At 43.8% G+C, this 23,980-nt stretch overlaps 1 protein-coding gene across 1 annotated transcript in view; it reads left to right on the top strand.

The window, feature by feature from the left end:
* The window catches only part of cps1 (carbamoyl-phosphate synthase 1, mitochondrial), a gene marked incomplete at its 5' end in the record, with an annotated part of 125,684 nt that extends 107,191 nt beyond the window's left edge, over positions 1-18,493 (top strand). The window contains 6 exons of the mRNA XM_084179149.1: positions 1,279-1,353; positions 1,550-1,648; positions 10,243-10,302; positions 10,512-10,624; positions 15,787-15,916; positions 16,926-18,493. Of these exons, the coding sequence (XP_084035275.1) occupies positions 1,279-1,353; positions 1,550-1,648; positions 10,243-10,302; positions 10,512-10,624; positions 15,787-15,916; positions 16,926-17,084 (636 nt within the window). The 3' untranslated portion in view covers positions 17,085-18,493. The remainder of the gene's footprint in view (positions 1-1,278; positions 1,354-1,549; positions 1,649-10,242; positions 10,303-10,511; positions 10,625-15,786; positions 15,917-16,925) is intronic.
* Between the last annotated feature and the right edge of the window lie 5,487 nt (positions 18,494-23,980).

Below are 23,980 nucleotides of genomic sequence, written 5' to 3'. Positions count from 1 at the left end.
GCACTATATCTGGAATAGGGTGCCATTTGGGACATAACCCTTCTCTCTCCCTCCTGTATACTCAGTCACAGGTAGCAGGCTGTCAACATCACTCCATATCAAACAGACTGATGAGACAGTGCAGTGTGGTCTTACTCTTTCCTCTTTCACTTTCGCTTTCTCTCTCTCTCTCTCTCTCTCTCTCTCTCTCTCTCTCTCTCTCTCTCTCTCTCTCTCTCTCTCTCTCTCTCTCTCTCTCTCTCTCTCTCTCTCTCTCTCTCTCTCTCTCTCTCTCTCTCTCTCTCTCTCTCTCTCTCTCTCTCTGTATCTCTCTCTCTCTCTCTTTCTGTCTGTCTCTCTTCCTCGCTCTCTTTTTGGTGCAGTCACTACAAAGACTGAGCAGCCGTAACTTTGAATAACCATCCGATGACACCAAGACTGGTTGAGCCTCACGTGAGAGTTGTTTTTGTTTTCTGCCCACTACCAAAGACCGATAGGAGTGAATATTTAAAATATTTGTATTGGTAAGGTGAGTTGCAGTCAGGCTCTCGTGATAAGGTAGCCCTGCCTTTGACTTCAAAATCAGTGTCATCCTCAGCCCAAGAGGGAATATCCTCTTGGCCAAGTTGTGAAGATGTTGGCATCCCAAGCGGGAGACCGAGGTTCAGATCCCACCCGTGACATGTAAAACATGGTTGATCCAGGGGTTTGTGATATTTTCTACCTCTAGATGGCAGCCTTGTCACAAAACCTGTTTGATTTGAAGCACTAGTCCTGATGCTCCATTTCCTCTCGGTTGTTGAGTGTAGCAAATAAGTGTGATTGAATTTCCAACCAAAGCAATACATTTCTTACTCACAGGTAATCCCACGCAAGTCTTTTTATCAATAGCTTTCTGTAGACATCCTTTCACAGCATTAGAATCTGCAGTGTCAGGAAAAGGTATTATAATGCTGATATAAGGATTTAACACACCAAAACATATATGATTGCAGAAGAAAAGTTTGCACTGCTTTTTTTCCGGTAATGCCTCTGCTTTAGGTTACACTAAACAAGTTTGATACCTTTCCATCCATTCCATCCTACCACCCACAATGTAGGGTGAAGTTGCCCCGAGGCACTGATCTTGGGTCAGTTTAGCATTTCCCCCACTAATGGTTAAGATTAGGGTTGGGGGAGGGGAAGCTGAGCCTAGGTCTCCACCTAGGAGGAACCTTCACCCCAGAGCACACGTCACCACTGAGCTCGACAGGTTAAAATACCAAAATGGTCTGTCTGTCTGTATCTTCTCTGTGATAGGCTCCTATGTTCTCCTGGCCTCGCCTCCGTGATGCCGACCCTGTCCTGCGCTGTGAGATGGCTTCCACAGGAGAGGTAGGTGATGCACGCGCACACACACACACACACACACACACAAACAAACAACCATGTATAAACACACACACATTACACAGACACACAGATTACACATGTACGCACACACAGACGTGCGCACACATGCATGTACGTACATGCACACACACACACACAGATATATACACTTAACAGGTGTCTGTCTGTCTCCTTGCAGGTGGCTTGTTTTGGACCAAACATCTATTCTGCCTTCCTCAAGGCTATGCTATCCACTGGCTTCAAGCTGCCTACGAAAGGCATCCTCATCGGGATCCAGGTGTGTGTGTGTGTGTGTGTGTGTGTGTGTGTGTGTGTGTGTGTGTGTGTGTGTGTGTGTGTGTGTGTGTGTGTGTGTGTGTGGTTCAAAAGAGTACACATCAAGGTTAAGAAGCCTCAGTCCACTGATACTTCAATTTTTCAAATACAAATGGTTTAATCCATTTAAAAAAAGTGCTTTGCTCTGTAAAGAGCCGTTTTCAAGTACATGTCAGATACTAAAACAGAGTAGATGAAAGCGGTTAAAAAGATGTGCGTCCCAAATGACACCCTATTCCTTATATAGTGCATTACTTTTGACCAGACCCCTATGTTCCTTGTCAAAATAAGTGCACCATATATGAAATAGGGTGCCATGTGGGACGCAGTTTAAAATGTTTGCTGTTTCTCATTGTGTGTCAGAAACAGCCATGCGTGTGCAGCTAGTGAGATGAATGTAGTGTTCATGTGTAATATGTAGCCAGCGCTCCTCAACGAGCCAGTCAGTGGGGTTATAGATGAGTGCCACACACACACACGCATACAGACATACACACACATACATACACAGTGGGGATATGAATGAGTGCCTCAGGCCTGCTCCCAGCTAGCCACACTAAAGCTGAATAGCAGGATCTGTAAAAGGCTGATGCATTCATATCATAAATGATCATCGATCCAAGGACTGGTCTGCCATGGCTGTGGCAGCACTTCTGAATGAAAGTTAAGTGTGTGTTTGTGTATGTCTGTGCCTGTGTGTACATTAGATACTTACATAGAGGTCTTGAATTGAGAGAGGAAGGCCTTGTTTATGAAGTCTTCTCTTTGTGTCTATGTTTTCATCGGGTAGAGGGAGATAAACAGGGTATTATAATCTCTCTGAGTCCCCACATCCTCCCTCTCTCTGTTCCTTCGCCCTCTCTCTCGCCCCCTCTACATCTTCCCTTTCTCACTCTTCCCCTCTCTCTCTTCCCCTCTCTCTCTTCCCCTCTCTCTTCCTCCTCCACTCTTCCCCTCTCCCCCTGCCCTCTCTCTCTTCCTCCCTGTCTCCTCCCTCTCTCTGGTGACACTCTCTTCTTCTCTCCATCTCTTTCTCCCTCCTTTCCTTTCACTCTCTCCTTCTCTTTTCCCTCCCTCTCTTCCTCTTCCCTTCTCTTCCCCTCTCCTCTCACTCGTTCTCCCTGTCTCCTACCTCTCTCTGGTGACAGACTGTCTGTGTGTGTGGAAGTCCTTTGAGGGCCAGATGAGAGTTGACAGTGGTTATTTCTCATTATGGCATCCAGCGCCACATGTCAAAAGTGCTCAGTGCAGGTCTGATGGGAGAATATGTCTAGCATTATGAAGGCCTACTACCCACCAGGAGAATATGTCTAGCATTATGAAGGCCTACTACCAACCAGGAGAATATGTCTAGCATTATGAAGGCCTACTACCCACCAGGAGAATATGCCTAGCATTATGAAGGCCTACTACCCACCAGGAGAATATGTCTAGCATTATGAAGGCCTACTACCCACCAGGAGAATATGTCTAGCATTATGAAGGCCCAGTACCTAGTAATGGGGGAAGAAAATTGATACAGTTACATATCGGGATATTATTTTTGACGATATATCGTATAGTTCTGACTATCGCAATATTATTATTGCGCTAGTTGGCCGTACCTGCACCAAAACAGTATTTTCCTCATAGTTTGTTCTCCATCTTCTTTTTAAATAGGGAGCCAATTTGTTTTCAGTACTTTTATTTCCGTGACTGATTACAATTTTTCCCATGGCTCTCTCTTGTCCCCCTGCAGCAGACATGGTGAGCAATATGTTTGGAACAGCGAATATGTATAGCATTATGAAGCCCTAGTACAGCCAGGAGGCCTTGGTGCAGCTTAAAGATCTGACAATACCAATGTCATGTCCCATCCTTCTATCCTCCTCTCCTCCACCTCGCCACTATGGAACTTACTGGTGTCCAAATTACCACTGGGGCTGCACTGGCTTCTCTTCACCCACCCGGAGAGCAGGGTTTCCATTAGGAAACGTTTACTGACACCGGCCATATTAAACGGGTGTTGAGTGTTTGTATATTCGTCAGTTATTCTGCGCTCTGGCACACTCAGACGAGAATGCTCTGAAATCGGAGTAGATAGCCAGAGCGAATTGACTAGCTATGTCTATTGACAGTTGTCGCAGTGACATCATAAACATTCTATTGAAATAGTTACTTGCATAGTGTAGTCTTTTGTTTAGACATGTAGCTAGCTAGCTAAACAATTAACCGTAATCCCAACTCATAACGTTACTACCCTGCATGAATCTGCAGGTAGCTAACCAACCAGGTTAGGCTATAACTAGCAATGCAAATGGCTCTGAGATACGAATAATATTACACGTAACGTTAGCTAGCCAGCCAGCCAGCTAATATTAGCTAGCTAGCTAACAGGACGCTTTAACTTGAAATGAAAACGACTTTCTGACAAACTTAGAAATGTGTAATATCTGAAAATGTAGATAGCTAGACTCTCTTACCCGTATACATGGATGGACGCTTCTCCCTCTCTGTCACGGATGCCATGGTTGCCCTTAGTTTGAAGATGTAATCCGGAGCCTTCTGTGTGTTCTCTTTTCGACTCCGTCTGCATATTTGAAATCAAACGGCAGAATTTTCTCCATCTCCTTAGCTATCATACTCTAATTCCACTGATTTCAAAACTCGGTCCTCCAGAAAGTGGAGAGCAACACTTATGCAGTTCTACTACGTGATATCTTTCAAAAAAGCCTACACATACTGACCAGCTCATATTATAGACAGAAGCGTGCTACATGGCAGACCAATCCAAACTCATCTCTCGGTATGTCCAGCCCATTCATTATCTCAGCCAATCATGGCTAGCGGGAACGTTGCTGTCTTTTTCCATGGCTAAACCAACTAGGCTCATAATAAAAAATTAATAATTGTATTTACAGATGACATACAAGTTTGTTATTAAGGCACATAAAAGTTCACTTGCTCTAGAAGGCATTTCTCCCAAAAAACGCATTTTGATTAAAAAAAGTTGTACGTTCAAATGGCGCTCCTGTGAAGTAGTGACACGCGACATACGCCTAGGTTCTTGAAACGAGTCACAAATAATGTATTGTGTCATTTTGGAGTCACTTTTATTGTAAATAAGAATACAATATGTTTCTGAACACTTCTACATGAATGTGGATGCTACTATGATTACGGATAATTCTGAATGAATCGTGAATAATGATGACTGAGAAAGTTACAGACGCACAAATACACTATATATTCAAAAGTATGTGGACACCCCTTCATATTAGTGGATTCAGCTATTTCAGCCACACCCGTTGCTGACAGGTGTATAAAATCGACACACAGCCATGCAATCTCCATAGACAAACATTGACAGTAGAATGGCCTTACTGAAGAGCTCAGTGACTTTCAACATGGCACAGTCATAGGATGCCACCTTTCCAACAAGTCAGTTCGTCAAATTTCTGCCCTGCTAGAGCTGCCCCGGTCAACTGTAAGTGCTGTTATTGTGAAGTAGAAACGTCTAGGAGCAACAACGGCTCAGCCACGAAGTGGTAGGCCACACAAGCTCACAGAACGGGACCGGCGAGTGCTGAAGCGCGTAAAAATTGTCTGTCCTCGGTTGCAACACTCACTACCGAGTTCCAAACTGCCCCTGGAAGCAACGTCAGCACAATAACTGTTAGTTGGGAGCTTCGTGAAATGGGTTTCCATGGCCGAGCAGCCGCACACAAGCCTAAGATCACCATGCGCAACGCCAAGCGTCGGCTGGAGTGGTGTAAAGCTCGCCGCCATTGGACTCTGGAGCAGTGGAAACACGATCTCTGGAGTGAAGAATCACGCTTCACCATCTGGCAGTCTGGCGGACGAATCTGGATTAGGTGGATGCCAGGAGAACGCTACCTGACCAAATGCATAGTGCCAACTGTAAAGTTTGATGGAGGAGGAATAATGGTCTGGGGCTGTTTTCATGGTTCTGGCTAGGCCCCTTAGTTCCAGTGAAGGGAAATCTTAATGCTACAGCATACAATGACATTCTAGACAATTCAGTGCTTCCAACTTTGAGGCAACAGTTTGGGGAAGGCTCTTTCCTGTTTCAGCATGACAATGCCTCCGTGCACAAAGCGAGGTCCATACAGATAGTCTACTGCGTCTGCTATACAGATATATGTGTACAGAAGGAGGCTAATTAGTTCATTTTTTTTATCAGAATATTTTTTATATATAGATAAGCATTATATTGTTAGATTATAGGAGTAACTCTGGTATGCCCAAAACATTATTCCTCACTTCAATTAAAAAAATATATATATACAGTATATATTGTATATATATATATATGCGCCAAATACAACACTTTACAGTGAAATGTTTACTTATGAGCCCTTTACCAACAATGCAGAGTTAAAAAGTAAGAAAAATGTGCTAATAAAAAAGTAATAAATATTAACACAATAAAATAACAAAAACAAGGCTATATATAAGGAGTACCAGTACAGAGTCGATGTTCAGGGGGTACGAGGTAGAGGTAATTGAGGTAATATGTACAGTGGGGGGAAAAAGTATTTAGTCAGCCACCAATTGTGCAAGTTCTCCCACTTAAAAAGATGAGAGAGGCCTGTAATTTTCATCATAGGTACACGTCAACTATGACAGACAAAATGAGAAAATAAATCCAGAAAATCACATTGTAGGATTTTTTATGAATTTATTTGCAAATTATGGTGGAAAATAAGTATTTGGTCAATAACAAAAGTTTCTCAATACTTTGTTATATACCCTTTGTTGGCAATGACACAGGTCAAACGTTTTCTGTAAGTCTTCACAAGGTTTTCACACACTGTTGCTGGTATTTTGGCCCATTCCTCCATGCAGATCTCCTCTAGAGCAGTGATGTTTTGGGCTGTCGCTGGGCAACACGGACTTTCAACTCCCTCCAAAGATTTTCTATGGGGTTGAGATCTGGAGACTGGCTAGGCCACTCCAGGACCTTGAAATGCTTCTTACGAAGCCACTCCTTCGTTGCCCGGGCGGTGTGTTTGGGATCATTGTCATGCTGAAAGACCCAGCCACGTTTCATCTTCAATGCCCTTGCTGATGGAAGGAGGTTTTCACTCAAAATCTCACGATACATGGCCCCATTCATTCTTTCCTTTACACGGATCAGTCGTCCTGGTCCCTTTGCAGAAAAACAGCCCCAAAGCATGATGTTTCCACCCCCATGCTTCACAGTAGGTATGGTGTTCTTTGGATGCAACTCAGCATTCTTTGTCCTCCAAACACGACGAGTTGAGTTTTTACCAAAAAGTTATATTTTGGTTTCATCTGACCATATGACATTCTCCCAATCCTCTTCTGGATCATCCAAATGCACTCTAGCAAACTTCAGACGGGCCTGGACATGTACTGGCTTAAGCAGGGGGACACGTCTGACACTGCAGGATTTGAGTCCCTGGCGGCGTAGTGTGTTACTGATGGTAGGCTTTGTTACTTTGGTCCCAGCTCTCTGCAGGTCATTCACTAGGTCCCCCCGTGTGGTTCTGGGATTTTTGCTCACCGTTCTTGTGATCATTTTGACCCCACGGGGTGAGATCTTGTGTGGAGCCCCAGATCGAGGGAGATTATCAGTGGTCTTGTATGTCTTCCATTTCCTAATAATTGCTCCCACAGTTGATTTCTTCAAACTAAGCTGCTTACCTATTGCAGATTCAGTCTTCCCAGCCTGGTGCAGGTCTACAATTTTGTTTCTGGTGTCCTTTGACAGCTCTTTGGTCTTGGCCATAGTGGAGTTTGGAGTGTGACTGTTTGAGGTTGTGGACAGGTGTCTTTTATACTGATAACAAGTTCAAACAGGTGCCATTAATACAGGTAACGAGTGGAGGACAGAGGAGCCTCTTAAAGAAGAAGTTACAGGTCTGTGAGAGCCAGAAATCTTGCTTGTTTGTAGGTGACCAAATACTTATTTTCCACCATAATTTGCAAATAAATTCATAAAAAATCCTACAATGTGATTTTCTGGAAAAAAAATTATCCATTTGTCTGTCATAGTTGACGTGTACCTATGATGAAAATTACAGGCCTCTCTCATCTTTTTAAGTGGGAGAACTTGCACAATTGGTGGCTGACTAAATACTTTTTTCCCCCACTGTAGGTAGGGGTAAAAGTGACTAGGCAATCAGGATAGATAAACAGAGTAGCAGCAGTGTGTGTGGCGTCAATATGCGTGTGTGTGTGTGTGAGCGTATGTAACGTGTGTGTGTGTGTGTTGTAGTGTCAGTGTAGTATGTGAGTGTGTGGGTAGAGTTCAGTGAGTGTGCGAAGAGCCATTGCAAAAACAAGTAATGGGGGGGGGGGGGTCAATGCAAATAGTCCGGGTAGCCATTTCATTAACTGTTCAGCATTCTTATGGCTTGGGGGTAGATGCACTCATTAATGAAGCCAGTGACTGATGTGGTTAACTTCTCAATGCCATCGGATGAATTACGGAACATATTCTAGTCTGTGGTATCGAAACAGTCCTGTAGTTTAGCATTCGCTTCTTCGGACCACTTCCATATTGAGCACGTCACTGGTACTTCCTGATTTGAATTTTTGGTTGTAAGCAGGAATCAGGAGGATAGAGTTATGGTCAGATTTGCCAAATGGAGGGCAAGGGAGAGCTTTGTATGTATCTGTGTGTAGAGTCAAGGTGATCTAGATTTGTTTTAACCTCTAGTTGTACTGGTGTCATGTTGGTAGAAATTAAGTAAGACAGATTTCAGTTTTCCTGCATTAAAATCACCGGCCACTAGGAGCACCGCCTCTGGGTGAGCATTTTCTTGTTTGCTTATGACCCTACAGTATACAGCTCGTTGAGTGCGGTCTTAAGTGCCAGTATCGGTTTGTGGTGTTAAATAGACAGCTACGAAAAATATAGATGACAACTCTCTTGGTAAATAGTCTGGTCTACAGCTTATCCTGAGGTATTCTAACTCAGGCGAGCAGAACCTCGAGACTTCCTTAATATTAGAGATTGCACACCAGTTGTTGTTAACAAAGAGACACACACCATCCCCCCTGAGCTTCCCCGACGCTGCCATTCTGTCCTGCCGATATATTGAAAAACCAGCTATATTTATATTTTCCATGTCCTTGTTCAGCCACAACTCTGAGAAACATAGGATATTACAGTTCTTAAGATGACATTGATAGGATAGTCTCGAACAAAACTTGTCCAGTTTATTCTCCAGTGATTGCATGTTCGCCAATAGAACAGAGGCAGAGGCGTTTTATCCATTCGCCAACGTAGTCTCGTCAGGTATTCCGCACGCCGGCCTTTATAACAGCGCCTTTTCCTTTTTCCGAGTGTCAGGTATTTGGGCGTGGTCCGGGATGAGCAGTAGTTCTCCCGCCTCCGACTCATTGAAGTAGAAATCTTCATCCAAATCGAGGTTAGTAATCGCTGTTCTGATGTCCAGAAGCACTTTTCGGTCATAGGAAACGATGGCGGAAACATTATGTAAAAAAAAATAAGATCAGCACAAAAAAAAATCAGAAAATATTACAATTGGTCAGGAGCCCGTAAAACGTCTGCAGGATATTATATTGCGACAAACACAACATTACAGTTTGAAAAAAATTCCAAAGAAAATGGCTCAACAGAATGAAACAAAACCCTTGCGAACTGGTTTAAACCTTCACAAAAGTTTTTGTTTTTAGGCATCCATCTTCGCAAGCAACAGTAGCCCAAGGCTCTCTCTCTCATCAGCAGCAGGCGCATAAGGCAGCGCGCAAGGAATGAGAAAATGGTGCTGAAGCACGAAATCGGGATGTATGATATGCTGCCACGGACAATTTGGCCAGCTACAATTTTATTTATCGACTTTTCATTTATTTTATCGGCCAAAAGCAGGCAATTACCGGCTTACGGAAACCCTGCAAGAGAGAGCGAGAGATGGAAGGATGAAGGGAGATAGAGAGGGATGAAGAGAGAGGAAGGGAAAAGAGAGGAGAGAGAGAGAGGGATGAAGAGAGAGGAAGGGAAAAGAGAGGAGAGAGAGAGAGGGATGAAGAGAGAGGTTGTAATAGGGTCATCGTCCGTGTCCTTCTCTAATAAGACTTCAGCTAGGGGTGAACACTAGTGTGAAATCGGCATATCTGTGTGTGTGTGTGTGTGTCTCTCTCTCTGTGTGTGTGTCTGCAGGTACTAGGGACAGAGCGGAGGGTGGTGTGAAATCAGAATTAGAGACAGAGGCTGTGTTTCTCTTCTACCTTTCCCTCCTAATGACCAGCCTACATGGCTGTGAATCTGACACGCCTTTACAAACTGATTACTTGGTTCTGGTTAATACAGTGTGATGACACAACTCTACCATTGATCTGGCTCACAGAGAGGAGGAGAGGAGAGGAGGAAAGAATGTACAGATTGAATCTTAGAGAGGTGTTTCTTCTGTTTCTCCTCTATTTACGTTCGAAAGCAAAGCAAAGGCTACCGATGGTCAGAGAATCAGGCTGCGTCCCAAATGGCATCCTATTCCCTATGTAGTGCACTACTTTTGACCAGGGCTTAGTTTGTGATTCTGATTCGGTTTCTACCTCCCTCAGCATTCGTTCCGGCCCAACTTCCTAGCCACAGCACACCAACTGAATGAAGAAGGCTTTAAGGTGAGTAGTACTGCTCTCTCTCTCTCGCTCTGTATTACTACTCTTCTCTCCTATTGGAAGTTCAGTCATGACGGCTAGTCGACCTGATAGTCTATGCACAACCCAACACAACACAACACACCACAACACAGAGGAACTGAAGAGAAAGAGAACAAACTCTGACATTTGCTTCTCTCCCTCGCTGTGTGTGTGTCTGGTCTCTCCTCCAGCTCTTTGCCACAGAGGCCACCTCGGCCTGGCTCTCTGCCAACGACGTGCCTGCCACCCCTGTGGCATGGCCCAGCCAGGAGGGAGGAGACGCCAGCCTGCCCAGTATTATCAGGTGAGAGGGGAGAAGGGCAAGGGGCAACTGTCTGGAATAGAGGGATGAAGAGAGGGAGGGATAAAGAGTTTGAAGTTTTATTAGTCGTATGTACGGGATACGCATGGTATACATCGTCCAACGAAATGCTTACTTGCAGGTTCCTTCTCGACAAAGCAACAACAATAAAAAATTATAAAATATAAGAATACGAACATAAAGTAAATGGCTCTATAGAATAAATATTTGAGCATAAATATAATACAGGATGGTACAATTTATAGTCCAATATTTACACGTGTATTGGGGAAGAGGGGGAATGGGGGGGCCAGTGTATAAACTGAGTATAAACTGAGTCTGGTGGCAGCAGTTGTGATGTGTGTATGTTTGTGTGGGTATGTGCATGAGAGAGTGCATGTGTGCTAAGGTGCAGAGAATCAGACCAGGTGGTCAGTCCAGTTCAAGTGTTCAGCAGTCTGATGGCTTGTAGATACCAACAGGCTCAGAGACTGTTTCTATCAGACCTCAAGCTCCGATACCGTCTGCTTTACGGTAAGGGAGAGAACAGCTTGTTTCTGGGGTGTGTGGGGTCCTTGATGATGCTGCGTGCCTTCCTCAGGCACCGTTTAGAGTAGATGTCCTGGATGGATGGGAGCACGGTCTCAGTGATGTACTGGGCTGTCTTCCCCACCCACTGGAGGGCCTTGCGGTCGTGGACGGAGCAATTCCCATACCAGGCCGTGATGCAGCCGGTCAGGACGCTCTCGATGGTGCAGCGGTAGTATTTGGAGGAGACCTGGGGCGGCATGCCCAATTTCCTTAGCCGCCTTAGGAAGTAGAGACGCTGTTGTGCCCTCTTGACAAGAGTGGTGGTGTTGTTGGTCCATGACAAGTCCTCTGTGATGTGGACGCCGAGGAACTTAAAACTCGTGACTCTCTACTGCGGTCTAGTTGATGTGGATCGGGGCACCCTCCTTTCAAACGTTACGAATTTACCTTCCAAAAACCTTTTGTGACAACTGATGTGTCCTCTCCTTCAGTGTCGAACTAAGCATGTAACTGTGTTGACAGTCATTGATCTACAAGTAATTTTGCATGCCGAACAACCCCAGGCAATATCAGTAGCCTACTGTAGTCAAACTGCGCACTGTGCCCAGCTTCACACGCTGACCAACGCCAGGTAGGTGGCCTGATCTTGAACATCTGCACCTTCAGCATTCAAATGCTAAAATGGCTTGCGCAATATTAGGTTTTATTAGTTGAGTGACAACCTATGTAATTTGCTAGGTTATTATTGTTATCTATGCGCTGTTGAAAATTGTGTTTTACCAGAATAAACGTAAGCTACCGGAGACATTTGGCTATACCTGATGAATGGGGCTTACTATAGATTTTATTTTGCTTGTTCAGGTTCACCAACAGCAATAGTTTTGGTAGTTTGGCTTTAAACAATCAGTGTATATGGTCATTTCTAGATATACAGGGTAAAGCTGATATTTTCATAACAAGGACAACAATCAAGTTTTGCAAGGTGCACTGCATGGCCGAAGCGGGAGGAGAAAATAATAACCGGAAAAACGTAAACGGTCAAAACCGTTTTATTTTGAGATGGGGGGGGGGGGGGTTAAATCCAAAGTTGTGCTATATATTCATTGGCTATTTCAATTTGTAAATGATAAATATTGATATATTACTAGCTCAAATGCTTCATCTGCAAAAATTATAAGTTAATTTAGTGGGTGATGGTGATTTCAGAACCAAAGTTGGGGGACAAAAACATAGGCTGCATTGCTCCCACTTATCTGATAGTGGTAGTGGGGTGGTGCCTAGTCTCCCTTATGGCTCAGCTCAGGAGCCTACATTGTAGAGACACCATAGACATGCATCATTTACACATACACACACACACACACAGAAGTCAGCTCAGACAGATCCAGCTCAGAGAGGCCCAGCTCATGAGCTCATCAGCAACCGATTTTAATTTAGAATGGAAAATTAATGTATGCAACAAATGTTAGTGCATCGAACTGAAGCGCAATGATTCGTTCTCTAATCAAACCGAGTCCCACCGAATCGTTTCAAGCTAAAACGTATCGATCCTGTATCGTATCGGAGGCCATGTGTAGTATCTAGATACGTATAGAATTGTCTTGAAAGGGAAAGATGCACATCCCTAGTATTTTACTGACATCTCACTCCTTACAGCTCTTATTGCTTTAGCACTATAATATATTTGGCATGTGATTAAACTATCTGAATGATGTCTCAGAACACACAAATAGTACAATTACACATACAGTGAGGGAAAAAAGTATTTGATCCCCTGCTGATTTTGTACGTTTGCCCACTGACAAAGAAATGATCAGTCTATACTTTTAATGGTAGGTTTATTTGAACAGTGAGAGACAGAATAACAACAAAATAATCCAGAAAAACGCATGTCAAAAATGTTATAAATTGATTTGCATTTTAATGAGGGAAATAAGTATTTGACCCCCTCTCAATCAGAATGATTTCTGGCTCCCAGGTGTCTTTTATACAGGGAACGAGCTGAGATTAGGAGCACACTCTTAAAGGGAGTGCCCCTAATCTCATCTTGTTACCTGTATAAAAGACACCTGTCCACAGAAGCAATCAATCAATCAGATTCCAAACTCTCCACCATGGCCAAGACCAAAGAGCTCTCCAAGGATGTCAGGGACACGATTGTAGACCTACACAAGGCTGGAATGGGCTACAAGACCATCGCCAAGCAGCTTGGTGAGAAGGTGACAGTTGGTGCGATTATTCGCAAATGGAAGAAACACAAAAGAACTGTCAATCTCCCTCGGCCTGGGGCTCCATGCAAGATTTCACCTCGTGGAGTTGCAATGATCATGAGAACGGTGAGGAATCAGCCCAGAACTACATGGGAGAATATTGTCAATGATCTCAAGGCAGCTGGGACCATAGTCACCAAGAAAACAATTGGTAACACACTACGCTGTGAAGGACTGAAATCCTGCAGCGCCCACAAGGTCCCCCTGCTCAAGAAAGCACATATACAGGCCCGTCTGAAGTTTGCCAATGAACATCTGAATGATTCAGAGGAGAACTGGGTGAAAGTGTTGTGGTCAGATGAGACCAAAATCGAGCTCTTTGGCATCAACTCAACTTGCCGTGTTTGGAGGAGGAGGAATGCTGCCTATGACCCCAAGAACACCATCCCCACTGTCAAACATGGAGGTGGAAACATTATGCTTTGGGGGTGTTTTTCTGCTAAGGGGACAGGACAACTTCACTGCATCAAAGGGACGATGGACGGGGCCATCAAATCTTGGGTGAGAACCTCCTTCCCTCAGCCAGGGCATTGAAAATGGGTCGTGGATGGGTATTCCAGCATGACAATGACCCAAAACACACGGCCAAGGCAACAAAGGAGTGGCTCAAGAAGAAGCACATTAAGGTCCTGGAGTGGCCTAGCCAGTCTCCAGACCTTAATCCCATAGAAAATCTGTGGAGGGAGCTGAAGGTTAGAGTTGCCAAACGTCAGCCTCGAAACCTTAATGACTTGGAGAAGATCTGCAAAGAGGAGTGGAACAAAATCCCTCCTGAGATGTGTGCAAACCTGGTGGTCAACTACAAGAAACGTCTGATCTCTGTGATTGCCAACAAGGGTTTGCCACCAAGTACTTATTTCCCTCATTAAAATGCAAATCAATTTATAACATTTTATACATGCATTTTTCTGGATTTTGTTGTTGTCATTTTGTCTCTCACTGTTCAAATAAACCTACCATTAAAATTATAGAATGATCATGTCTTGGTCAGTGGGCAAACGTACAAAATCAGCAGGGGATCAAATACTTTTTTCCCTCACTGTAATTGTAAGGAATTATGAAATACAGTGATCCCTCGCCACTTCGCGGTTCACTTATCGCGGATTCGCTATTTCGCGGATTTTCATAATGCATTTTTTTTTTTTTTGGTGCATTGTGCTCTGCATTCTGATTCGCTAAAAACTCACTCCCGCTTCTTGTATCAAAACATGCTACGAATTGTGCTATCATTTTGTCGTCTCGTGCAGTTATGTGTACGTACATAAAACAGCTTGGCAAATTTACATTAAGTTGGCCAAATTATCTTGTAATTTCGAACATCTCCTAAACCCATAATGTCGACGAAACGGCCTGGACCGACAAAAGCACCTGCGGATGGGCCCAAACGGCGGAAGATGCTACCTATCTCAGATAAAGTTAAACTTCTGGACATGCTAAGGGAAGGTAAATGACAAAGCCACAAAGCGACGATGAAAGAGAAGAGGGAGAAGAGGACACGAGAGATGAGGAGGAAGGACTAACGCTTGGTCGCTTAGCAACCATGGTGCGAATGGCCACTGAACTTAAGCGAGTAGCTGAGGAATGGGACCCTTTGATGAGCCGTTCATTACAGTTCTCCAACGTAATCGATGGTGGCATGTCGGTGTACAAGGATCTTTTTGCAAAGAAGAAAAAAGAGCGACAACAGCTGCCTATCACTATGTTCTTCTCCCGAACAAACACACCTGCACCGCGGGCTTCAGAAGAAGAGAACACTGCAGAGCGCAGTCAGGATGCAGCGGCCCAGTCTGAAGAGCAGTGAAACGGCCTACACGTGAGTCACTGTATTTGTATACATGTAATAGTTGCTAATTGTAAAAAAAAAAAAGTTTTCTATTTCGCGGATTTCACTTATCGCGGGTCATTTTCGGAACGTAACCCCCGCGATAAACGAGGGATTACTGTATAACAAAGCCAGGAGTGCGCACACACACACACACACACCCCTCCTCCCTACACACAGTGCTGATCAGGAGAGAGGCACATGGTGTGTGTGTGTGTGTGTGTGTGTGTGTGTGTGTGTGTGTGTGTGTGTGTGTGTGATTGTTGACAGAGGATTTGGTGTCACCTTTGTTTTAGTGTGGTTGTCATCTGTCTCCCCTCCGTGTTGTCATTAGCATTCCATCCTGATGTCTCTCTCTGTCTGACAAAGGGCTTCAGATAAAAAGGTCTCTTTAGATGCTGCCATCGCTTTACCCCATTTGTTTATACACAGCCCTGTTGTCCTCCTCTCCTCATATTTCCTCCCCTCCTCTCCTTTCCTCTCATTTTCTTTCCTCCTATTCTCCTCTGTTCACTGTAACCTTTCTCTGTGTATGTGTGTAGGCTGATCAACGAGGGCCACATTGACCTGGTGGTAAACCTTCCCAACAACAACAGCAAGTTCCTCAGGGACAACTTCCTGATCCGCAGGATGGCTGTGGACCACGGGGTGCCTCTCATCACCAACTACCAGGTACACAGACACGGGGACAAAGACTCACACACACACACACACAGAGACACGCACGCGCACACACACAGACACACATGCACACGCACACACACACAGACAGAGGGACACACACAGAGGGACAAATGCAGGTACACACGCCATAAAGACACACAGGGACAGACACGCAGGGACACACACACATAGAGACACATGCAAGCTCACACACACACATCCAAAGCAACTTACATTTACATTTACATCATTTAGCAGACGCTCTTATCCAGAGCGACTTACAAATTGGTGCATTCAACTTATGATAGCAAGTGGGACAACCACTTTTTTTCTTTTTTTTTTCTTTCTTTTTTTTTCTATGGGGGGGGGGTAGAAGGATTACTTTATACTATTCCAGGTATTCCTTAAAGAGGTAGGGTTTCAAGTGTCTCCGGAAGGTGGTCAGTGACTCCGCTGTCCTGGCGTCGTGGGGGAGCTTGTTCCACCATTGGGGTGCCAGAGCAGCAAATAGCTTTGACTGGGCTGAGCGGGAACTGTGCTTCTGTAGAGGTAGGGGAGCTAGCAGGCCAGAGGTGGATGAACGTAGTGCCCTCGTTTGGGTGTAGGATCAGAGCCTGAAGGTAAGGAGGTGCCGTTCCCCTCACAGCTCCGTAGGCAAGCACCATAGTCTTGTAGTAGATGCGAGCCTCAACTGGAAGCCAGTGGAGTGTGCGGAGGAGCGGGGTGACATGAGAGAACTTGGGAAGGTCGAACACCAGATGGGCTGCGGCGTTCTGGATAAGTTGTAGGGGTTTAACTTACAGTACTTACAAGAATTGAACTGACAATCACACTCTTAAACAGAGTGAGACACCTTTCCAGGGTCAATTTCATTTCAATTCGGTCAATTCAGGAAGTAAACTGCAATTACAAGTTTTACTCATAGAAAATCATTATTTGGAATTAGAGTACTTCCTGAATTGACTGAATTGAAATTGAATTGATCCGATCCCTGCACCTTTCTCTGTGGTCCCGTCAGGTGGTCAAGCTGTTTGCTGAGGCCATAAAGTATGCCAGCGAGTTGGACACCACCAGCCTGTTCCACTACCGCCAACGGGACGCTGACCGCCAGAGGGAAGCTGACCTCGAAAAGGAAGCTGACCGCCTTAAGGACGCTGCCGCCGGACTGCAGCGTTAGAGCTGTACCCTTCCTTCCCCCACCTCTCCTCATCTCTCCCTCCATCCCCGACCCTACCTCTGACCCTCCCTCTCTCTCCCTCATCCTCCTCCCCCACAGGGCCCAGACACAGCACAGTACAGCACACTCCATCAGGGTCCTCCAACACCAGGATAGACCATGATGACCCGTGACCTTTTACATGCGACATGCTTCTTTACAGAGAAGAGGTGTATTTGTCCCCTTTCCCCTGAAGTGTGCACTCACGCACTCCTCCCCATTCATTTTAAAGCGTTGGATTGGTGTAATAATGTGGGGCCAGAGGGAGTTTCTCCTTTGAAATCCATGATGGGAAGCGAACACTTTGGGAGAAAGGACAACTGTTGCTGCCTGTCTCTTTTCCTCTGTGATGTCTGGCGGATACTGTACCAAAGATAGTTACTGTACCAAAGATGGTTACTGTACCAAAGATAGTTACTGTACCAGAAAGTATAAGGGGGTAAACCATTGTTATAGACAGCTGTAAATGTAGCCCATAATGGCAAACCTTTATACATGTGTTTTAAAGACATTTCACATCTAGGGATAGAAGACATAGTATGTTGGTTTGTGATCTCATTAAACCACATCCAAGGGCAGTATCTTTCCTGTTTACACTCAACAAACACATTTTTCTTTCTCTTAGTATGGCTGTATTTTCCTCATACTGAAAACACATAATTATTTTTTTGTATTTTGTTGGCCAGTTCTGAAGCCTTCAATATTTTAAAGTCTAATACCGACCTTGCCGGCAAACTTTTAAAAGCAGCGGGTGGCCATCCTATTGTCTCTGACCAGAATATCGAGCATCATTTTCTGTTCATTTTCCGGCGACTCTACATGTTGAATCGCCACTGATCGTCTCTAACTAGCCCACCGTGGCCAGCCGCTGCTTTCAGCCGTTGGTCGGCACGGTGTGATTTGTACCGTAGGTAATGACTGCTACAAGGGACTTAGCTGGAGAACAGTCTCTTTTGAACACTACCAGTTTGGTCACTGACCCACACTACTGCTTCATGCATTCATGCATTTTGGTTATGGACTAAAGATGGTGCTATGGACCCAACTAGGATTGTATGTGTGTGTTGAGTGTGTGTGTGTTTTACTAGCCACCCTTCGAGAAATGCTTCTACATTCTTGATATTTTGAAGCGGATATCAAGATATGAATTTATTCAGTGCTTCTGTGTTAAAAAAAAAAAAAATCTGAAAGTTTACAGTTGTTTTGGTGACAATTTTTGTTATTAACGATGCTAGCAGCTGATTGGTTATATTTTAGATGTATTTGGGTGTCCATGTTTATAAATAATGAGCTTACATTTCAAAGTACTCTCCCTTTTAAAAACATCTGCATTCTGCATACATACAAATCAAATAAAAACAGTATTCACCATGTTTTAGTTGCGGTCAATTTTTTCCTAATGTATATTTTACTGTATCCCTGGGTCTACCCTGCTTTATAGAAGTTAGCCAGTTTTAGTCCTAGTGAATCAGGTTTTGCAGGACCATAGAGGGCTGTTTTAGTCTCCCTCCCCTGACCTGGAATAAACACTATTAATCAGGTGAGTACATGCTTGATTGATTGATTGATTGATTGGATTTATATAGCACTTTTTCAGATGCACAAAGCACATCCACCACCAATATTGATTTGTTTTGTTTGTCTTTCAAATGTGCTTACACATTTCTTTACCACATGTAAATTCCTGTACTTTGCCTGGGGCTGGGAGGAGATCACTGTATCACTTTGGCTGTGTTTAGACAGGCCGCCCAATTATTTTCCCCACTAATTGGTCTTTTGGCCAATCATGGGAGAGTAGGAGAGGGGAGGGAGAGAGAGGGGAACGTACTGTACAGTACATGGAGCCCTGCCGGGGCTAGCCACTGAGATGGTCTCTGCTTTATGCAGATCTGTTTGGCATGCAACTAGATGAGGTGTGTGTGTGTGGTAGAGGGTAGAGTACTTACTCATTATGCATTAAAACATATATTAAGAGGAAGTTAGATCCATGTAAGCTATTTGTGTGAGGGTACAAATTAGTAGATACAGTGAAGTAGTGAGTAGTGCTATAAAGGGAATAGGGTGTCATTTGGAATATAACCTTTTCCCCAGCAGCCATGGGGTTAGACTTTCCATCACATTTACCTACGCAAAGGGATGTTTGCCATATGCCTGTCTGCTGTAAGAGCACAGCCACCTGTTGTTTGACAGGTTATATTGAGCTCAACTTACATTTCCTGTCATCGCTAATAACACACACACACTGATCCTAAGCTCTGCAATTAATAACACAGAGCTAAGATCTAACATAAACCATAGTGTATGTATATGTCTTGGAATTCAATTAATCTGAATACATTCCCAAATGTCTGAAGTGGTTGTCATGTAAACAGTCTTCTCTTCATGTAAGTAAATGGGTCCTATTGGCCCTGGTCAAAAGTAGTGCACTGCATAAGGAATAGGGTGCAATTGGGAAGTTGCTGGGTCTTTTTTCTCCCAAAGCTACAATTGTGGGAATCAGAACCATGGCTGAGAAGCTCATTTAGGCTACATTTATTTCTGACAATCTAAAACCCAACCAGTCTCTTGACGCCTTTGTAAAATCTGCATCTTACAGGAGGGCGAACGGGTGATCCTTTGTAATAGGCCACAGCTGCCTGTTCTGTGTATCCTTTCTGCAACTGAGCTGAACACAGCCCATCCAGATCCATATACAACAACCCCCGAATTTGCTAAACTGGCTTCATCCTAAATGGCACCCTATTCCCTATATAGTGCACTACTTTTGATCAGGACCCATAGGGCTCTGGTCAAAAGTAGTGCACTATTTAGGGAATAGGGTGCCGTTTGGGACGCTGCACTCTTTGTTCACATGTTACTGTAATTACCTCTGAATCACATCATACCTAACTACCATGTTCTTTAGCTCATTTGATGTGAACACTTAAACTACTTATCTTTTCAAATGACAGTCTTTGTGTTTACGTTCCATTCTAATTAGCTATACTTTTTGCAGAGAAAAGGGAGAAGATGCGTTCAGCCATTTCCCTTTGTAAAGTTTCAAGGGGAGGTATTATTTTATTGCGCATTTTACCATTAGCATAACAAAACGTTGCTGGGGTTTGATCAAGTCCCTTGTTTAGCTGGAGAAGGTGCAATTACACATAATAGAGAATGTTTTTTAGTATTCAGATGTCTATGGAGAGAGAGATTTCCCTATACGCTCCTGTAAGGCCTTACCTCAAGCCTCTCCTGGAATGTCAAAGACCAGCTGTGTTCTTAATTCTAGCATGGAGGGCCGGTGCTGTGTAAAATAGTTATGTTTAATCTGGTAAAACTGATTCTGATGGTTATTAACAGCCGACATGACATGGTTTTAATGTCTAGATAAATAAAGTATAAAAAAGCCTGCTGTCCTGCTCACTGGTTAAATTCTTTATTTCTCTTTCTGCCATTTCATTACCCAGCTCACTTGGGTTGTACTAGCTCTGATGTTGATGGTAGTGGTTTTAATTTTAACAATTTTTTACATTGTAGATTAATAGTGAAGACATCAAAACTATGAAATAACACATATGGAATCATGTAGTAACCAAAAAAGTATTAAACAAATCAAAATATATTTCATATTTGAGATTCTTCAAATAGCCACCCTTTGACTTGATGACAGCTTTGCACACTCTTGGCATTCTCTCAATCAGCTTCATGAGGTAGTCACCTGGAATGCATTTCAATTAACAGGTGTGCTTTCTTAAAAGTTAATTTGTGGAATTTCTTTCCGTCTTAATGCGTTTGAGCCAATCAGTTGGCTCTTGGCATTCTCTAAACCAGCTTCACCTGGAATGCTTTTCCAACAGTCTTGAAGGAGTTCCCACATATGCTGAGCACTTGTTGGCTGCTTTTCCTTCACTGTGCCGTCCGACTCATCCCAAACCATCTCAATTGGGTTGAGGTCGGGGGATTGTGGAGGCCAGGTCATCTGATGCAGCACTCCATCACTCTCCTTCTTGGTCAAATAGCCCTTACACAGCCTGGATGTGTGTTGGGTCATTGTCCTGTTGAAAAACAAATGATAGTCCCACTAAGCTCAAACCAGATGGGATGGCGTATCGCTGCAGAATGCTGTGGTAGCCATGCTGGTTAAGTGTGCCTTGAATTCTAAATAAATGACCAACAGTGTCATCAGCAAAGCACCCCCACACCATAACACCTCCTCCTTCATGCTTTACGGTGGGAACTACACATGCAGAGATCATCCGTTCACCCACACCGCGTTTCACAAAGACACGGCGGTTTGAACCAAAACTCTCCAATTTGGACTCCAGACCAAAGGACAGATTTCCACCGGTCTAATGTCCATTGCTTGTGTTTCTTGGCCCAAGCAGGTCTCTTCTTATTGGTGTCCTTTAGTAGTGGTTTCTTTGCAGCAATTCGACCATGAAGGCCTGATTCACACAGTCCCCTCTGAACAGTTGATGTTGAGATGTGTCTGTTACTTGAACTCTGTGAAGCATTTATTTGGGCTGCAATTTCTGAGGCTGGTAACTCTAATGAACTTATCTTCTACAGCAGAGGTAACTTTGGGTTTTCAATTCCTGTGGCGGTCCTCATGAGAGCCAATTTCATCATAGCGCTTGATGGACTTGAAGAAACGTTCAAAGTTCTTGAAATGTTCCGTATTGACTGACCTTCATTTCTTAAAGTAATGATGGACTGTCGTTTCTCTTTGCTTATTTGAGCTGTTCTTGCCATAATATGGACTTGGTCTTTTACCAAATAGGGTTATCTTCTGTATACCCCCCTACTTTGTCACAACACAACTGATTGGCTCAAACGGATTAAGACGGAAAGAAATTCCACAAATTAACTTTTAAGAAGGCACACCTGTTAATTGAAATGCATTCCAGGTGACTACCACATGAAGCTGGTTGAGAGAATGCCAAGAGTGTGCAAAGCTGTCATCAAGGCAAAGGGTGGCTATTTGAAGAATCTCAAATATGAAATATATTTTGATTTGTTTAACACTTTTTTGGTTACTACATGATTCCATATGTGTTATTTCATAGTTTTGATGTCTTCACTATTATTCTACAATGTAGAAAATAGTACAAATAAAGAAAAATCCTTTAATGAGTAGGTGTGTCCAAACTTTTGACTGGTAGTGTATGTGTCTTGAGGTACTATGTAGGTAGATTGAGGACTCATTGTCTTGAAATTACAATAATGATAATGTCATCATTGGGAGAATGGGTGGGATGAGCTCATATGCAGAAAATACTACTTTGTGTGTCAGCGCCAGTGGTGAGTTTAGAACAACACCAGATCATATTAAATATTCAACAGGATCCCACTTACGTAACTGGCAAAAATAAGCATTTTTCTACTGTTTTTTTTTACTCATTAGATATGAATCCAGGACAAGTAAATATTTTACCGACCATAGGATACTGTTGTGTCTGATCTGTCCCTCCATCCCTATATCCCTCCGTGCCTCAATCCCTCCAGTTCTCCAACCTTCCCTCCAACCTCCGTCCCTACATCCTTCCTTCTATCCCTTCCTCCATCCCTCCATCCTCCTCCTTTGTCCCTCCAACCCTCCATAATTTCCTCTATCCCTGCATCCCCTCCTCTTTTGTCCCACATTTAGCCAATCGCTAGTGTTGACTCTTCAGAGGGGGCTCGGGGTAAGGTTCCCTCATTCTGCAGGTTGCAGGTTTAAATCCCAAGTCGGATGCCATTTTCAAAGACTTGAGTGTAGTTGGTAGTAACTCTGCTAATATTTAAAGCATCTACCTCGCTGATGGTGTTGAGGAATAACGTTGAAATAGCTCTCTTCAGATGGTTCTAAATTACTACTAATTCAACCCTGAAGAAGGCACCATGTGTCAATGTTGGTTTACCCTTTAAATTGTTGGGAGCACATACAGTGCATTCTGAAAGTATTCAGACCCCTTGACTTTTTCCACATTTTGTTACGTTACAGCCTTATTCTAAAATAGATTAAATGAAATATTTTCCTCAGCAATCTACACACATTACCCCATAATGACGAAGCGAAAACGTTTATTTTTTGTGAGCAAATAATAAAATACAAATACAAACTGAAATACCTTATTTGCATAAGTATTCAGACCATTTGCTATGAGACTCAAAATTAAGCTCAGGTGCATCCTGTTTCAATTGATCATCCTTCAGACGTTTCTACAAATTGATTGGACATGATTTGGAAAGGCACACACCTGTCTATATAAGGTCCCACAGTTGACAGTGCAGGTCATAGCAAAAACCAAGCCATGAGGTCGAAGGAATTGTCCGCAGAGCTCCGAGACAAGATTGTGTCGAAGCACAGATCTGGGGAAGGGTACTAAAAAATGTCTTTAGCATTGAAGGTCCCCAAGAACACAGTGGCCTCCATCATTCTTAAATGGAAGAAGTTTGGAACCACCAAGACTCTTCCTAGAGCTGGCCGTCTGGCCAAACTGAGCAATCTAGGGAGAAGGGCCTTGGTCAGTGAGGTGACCAAGAACCCAATGGTCACTCTGACAGAGCTCCAGAGTTCCTATGTGGAGATGGGATAACCTTCCAGAAGGACAACCATCTCTGCATCACTCCACCAATCAGGCATTTATGGTAGAGTGGCCAGACGGAAGCCACTCCTCAGTAAAAGGCACATGACAGCCCAAAAGGCACCTAAAGACTCTCAGGCCATGACAAACAAGATTCTCTGGTCTGATTAAACCAAGATTGAACTCCTTGGCCTGAATGCCAAGCGTCACGTCTGGAGGAAACCTGGCACCTTCCCTACAGTGAAGCATGGTGGTGAAAGCATCATGCTGTGGGGATGTTTTTCAGCGGCAGGGACTGGGAGACTAGTCAGG

Source organism: Coregonus lavaretus (assembly GCF_964263955.1).
Source record: "Coregonus lavaretus genome assembly, chromosome: 16".
Taxonomy (NCBI): Eukaryota; Metazoa; Chordata; class Actinopteri; order Salmoniformes; family Salmonidae; genus Coregonus; species Coregonus lavaretus.
Note: the sequence above shows the minus strand (reverse complement) of the source record. Positions and strands in the feature narration are given on the sequence as shown.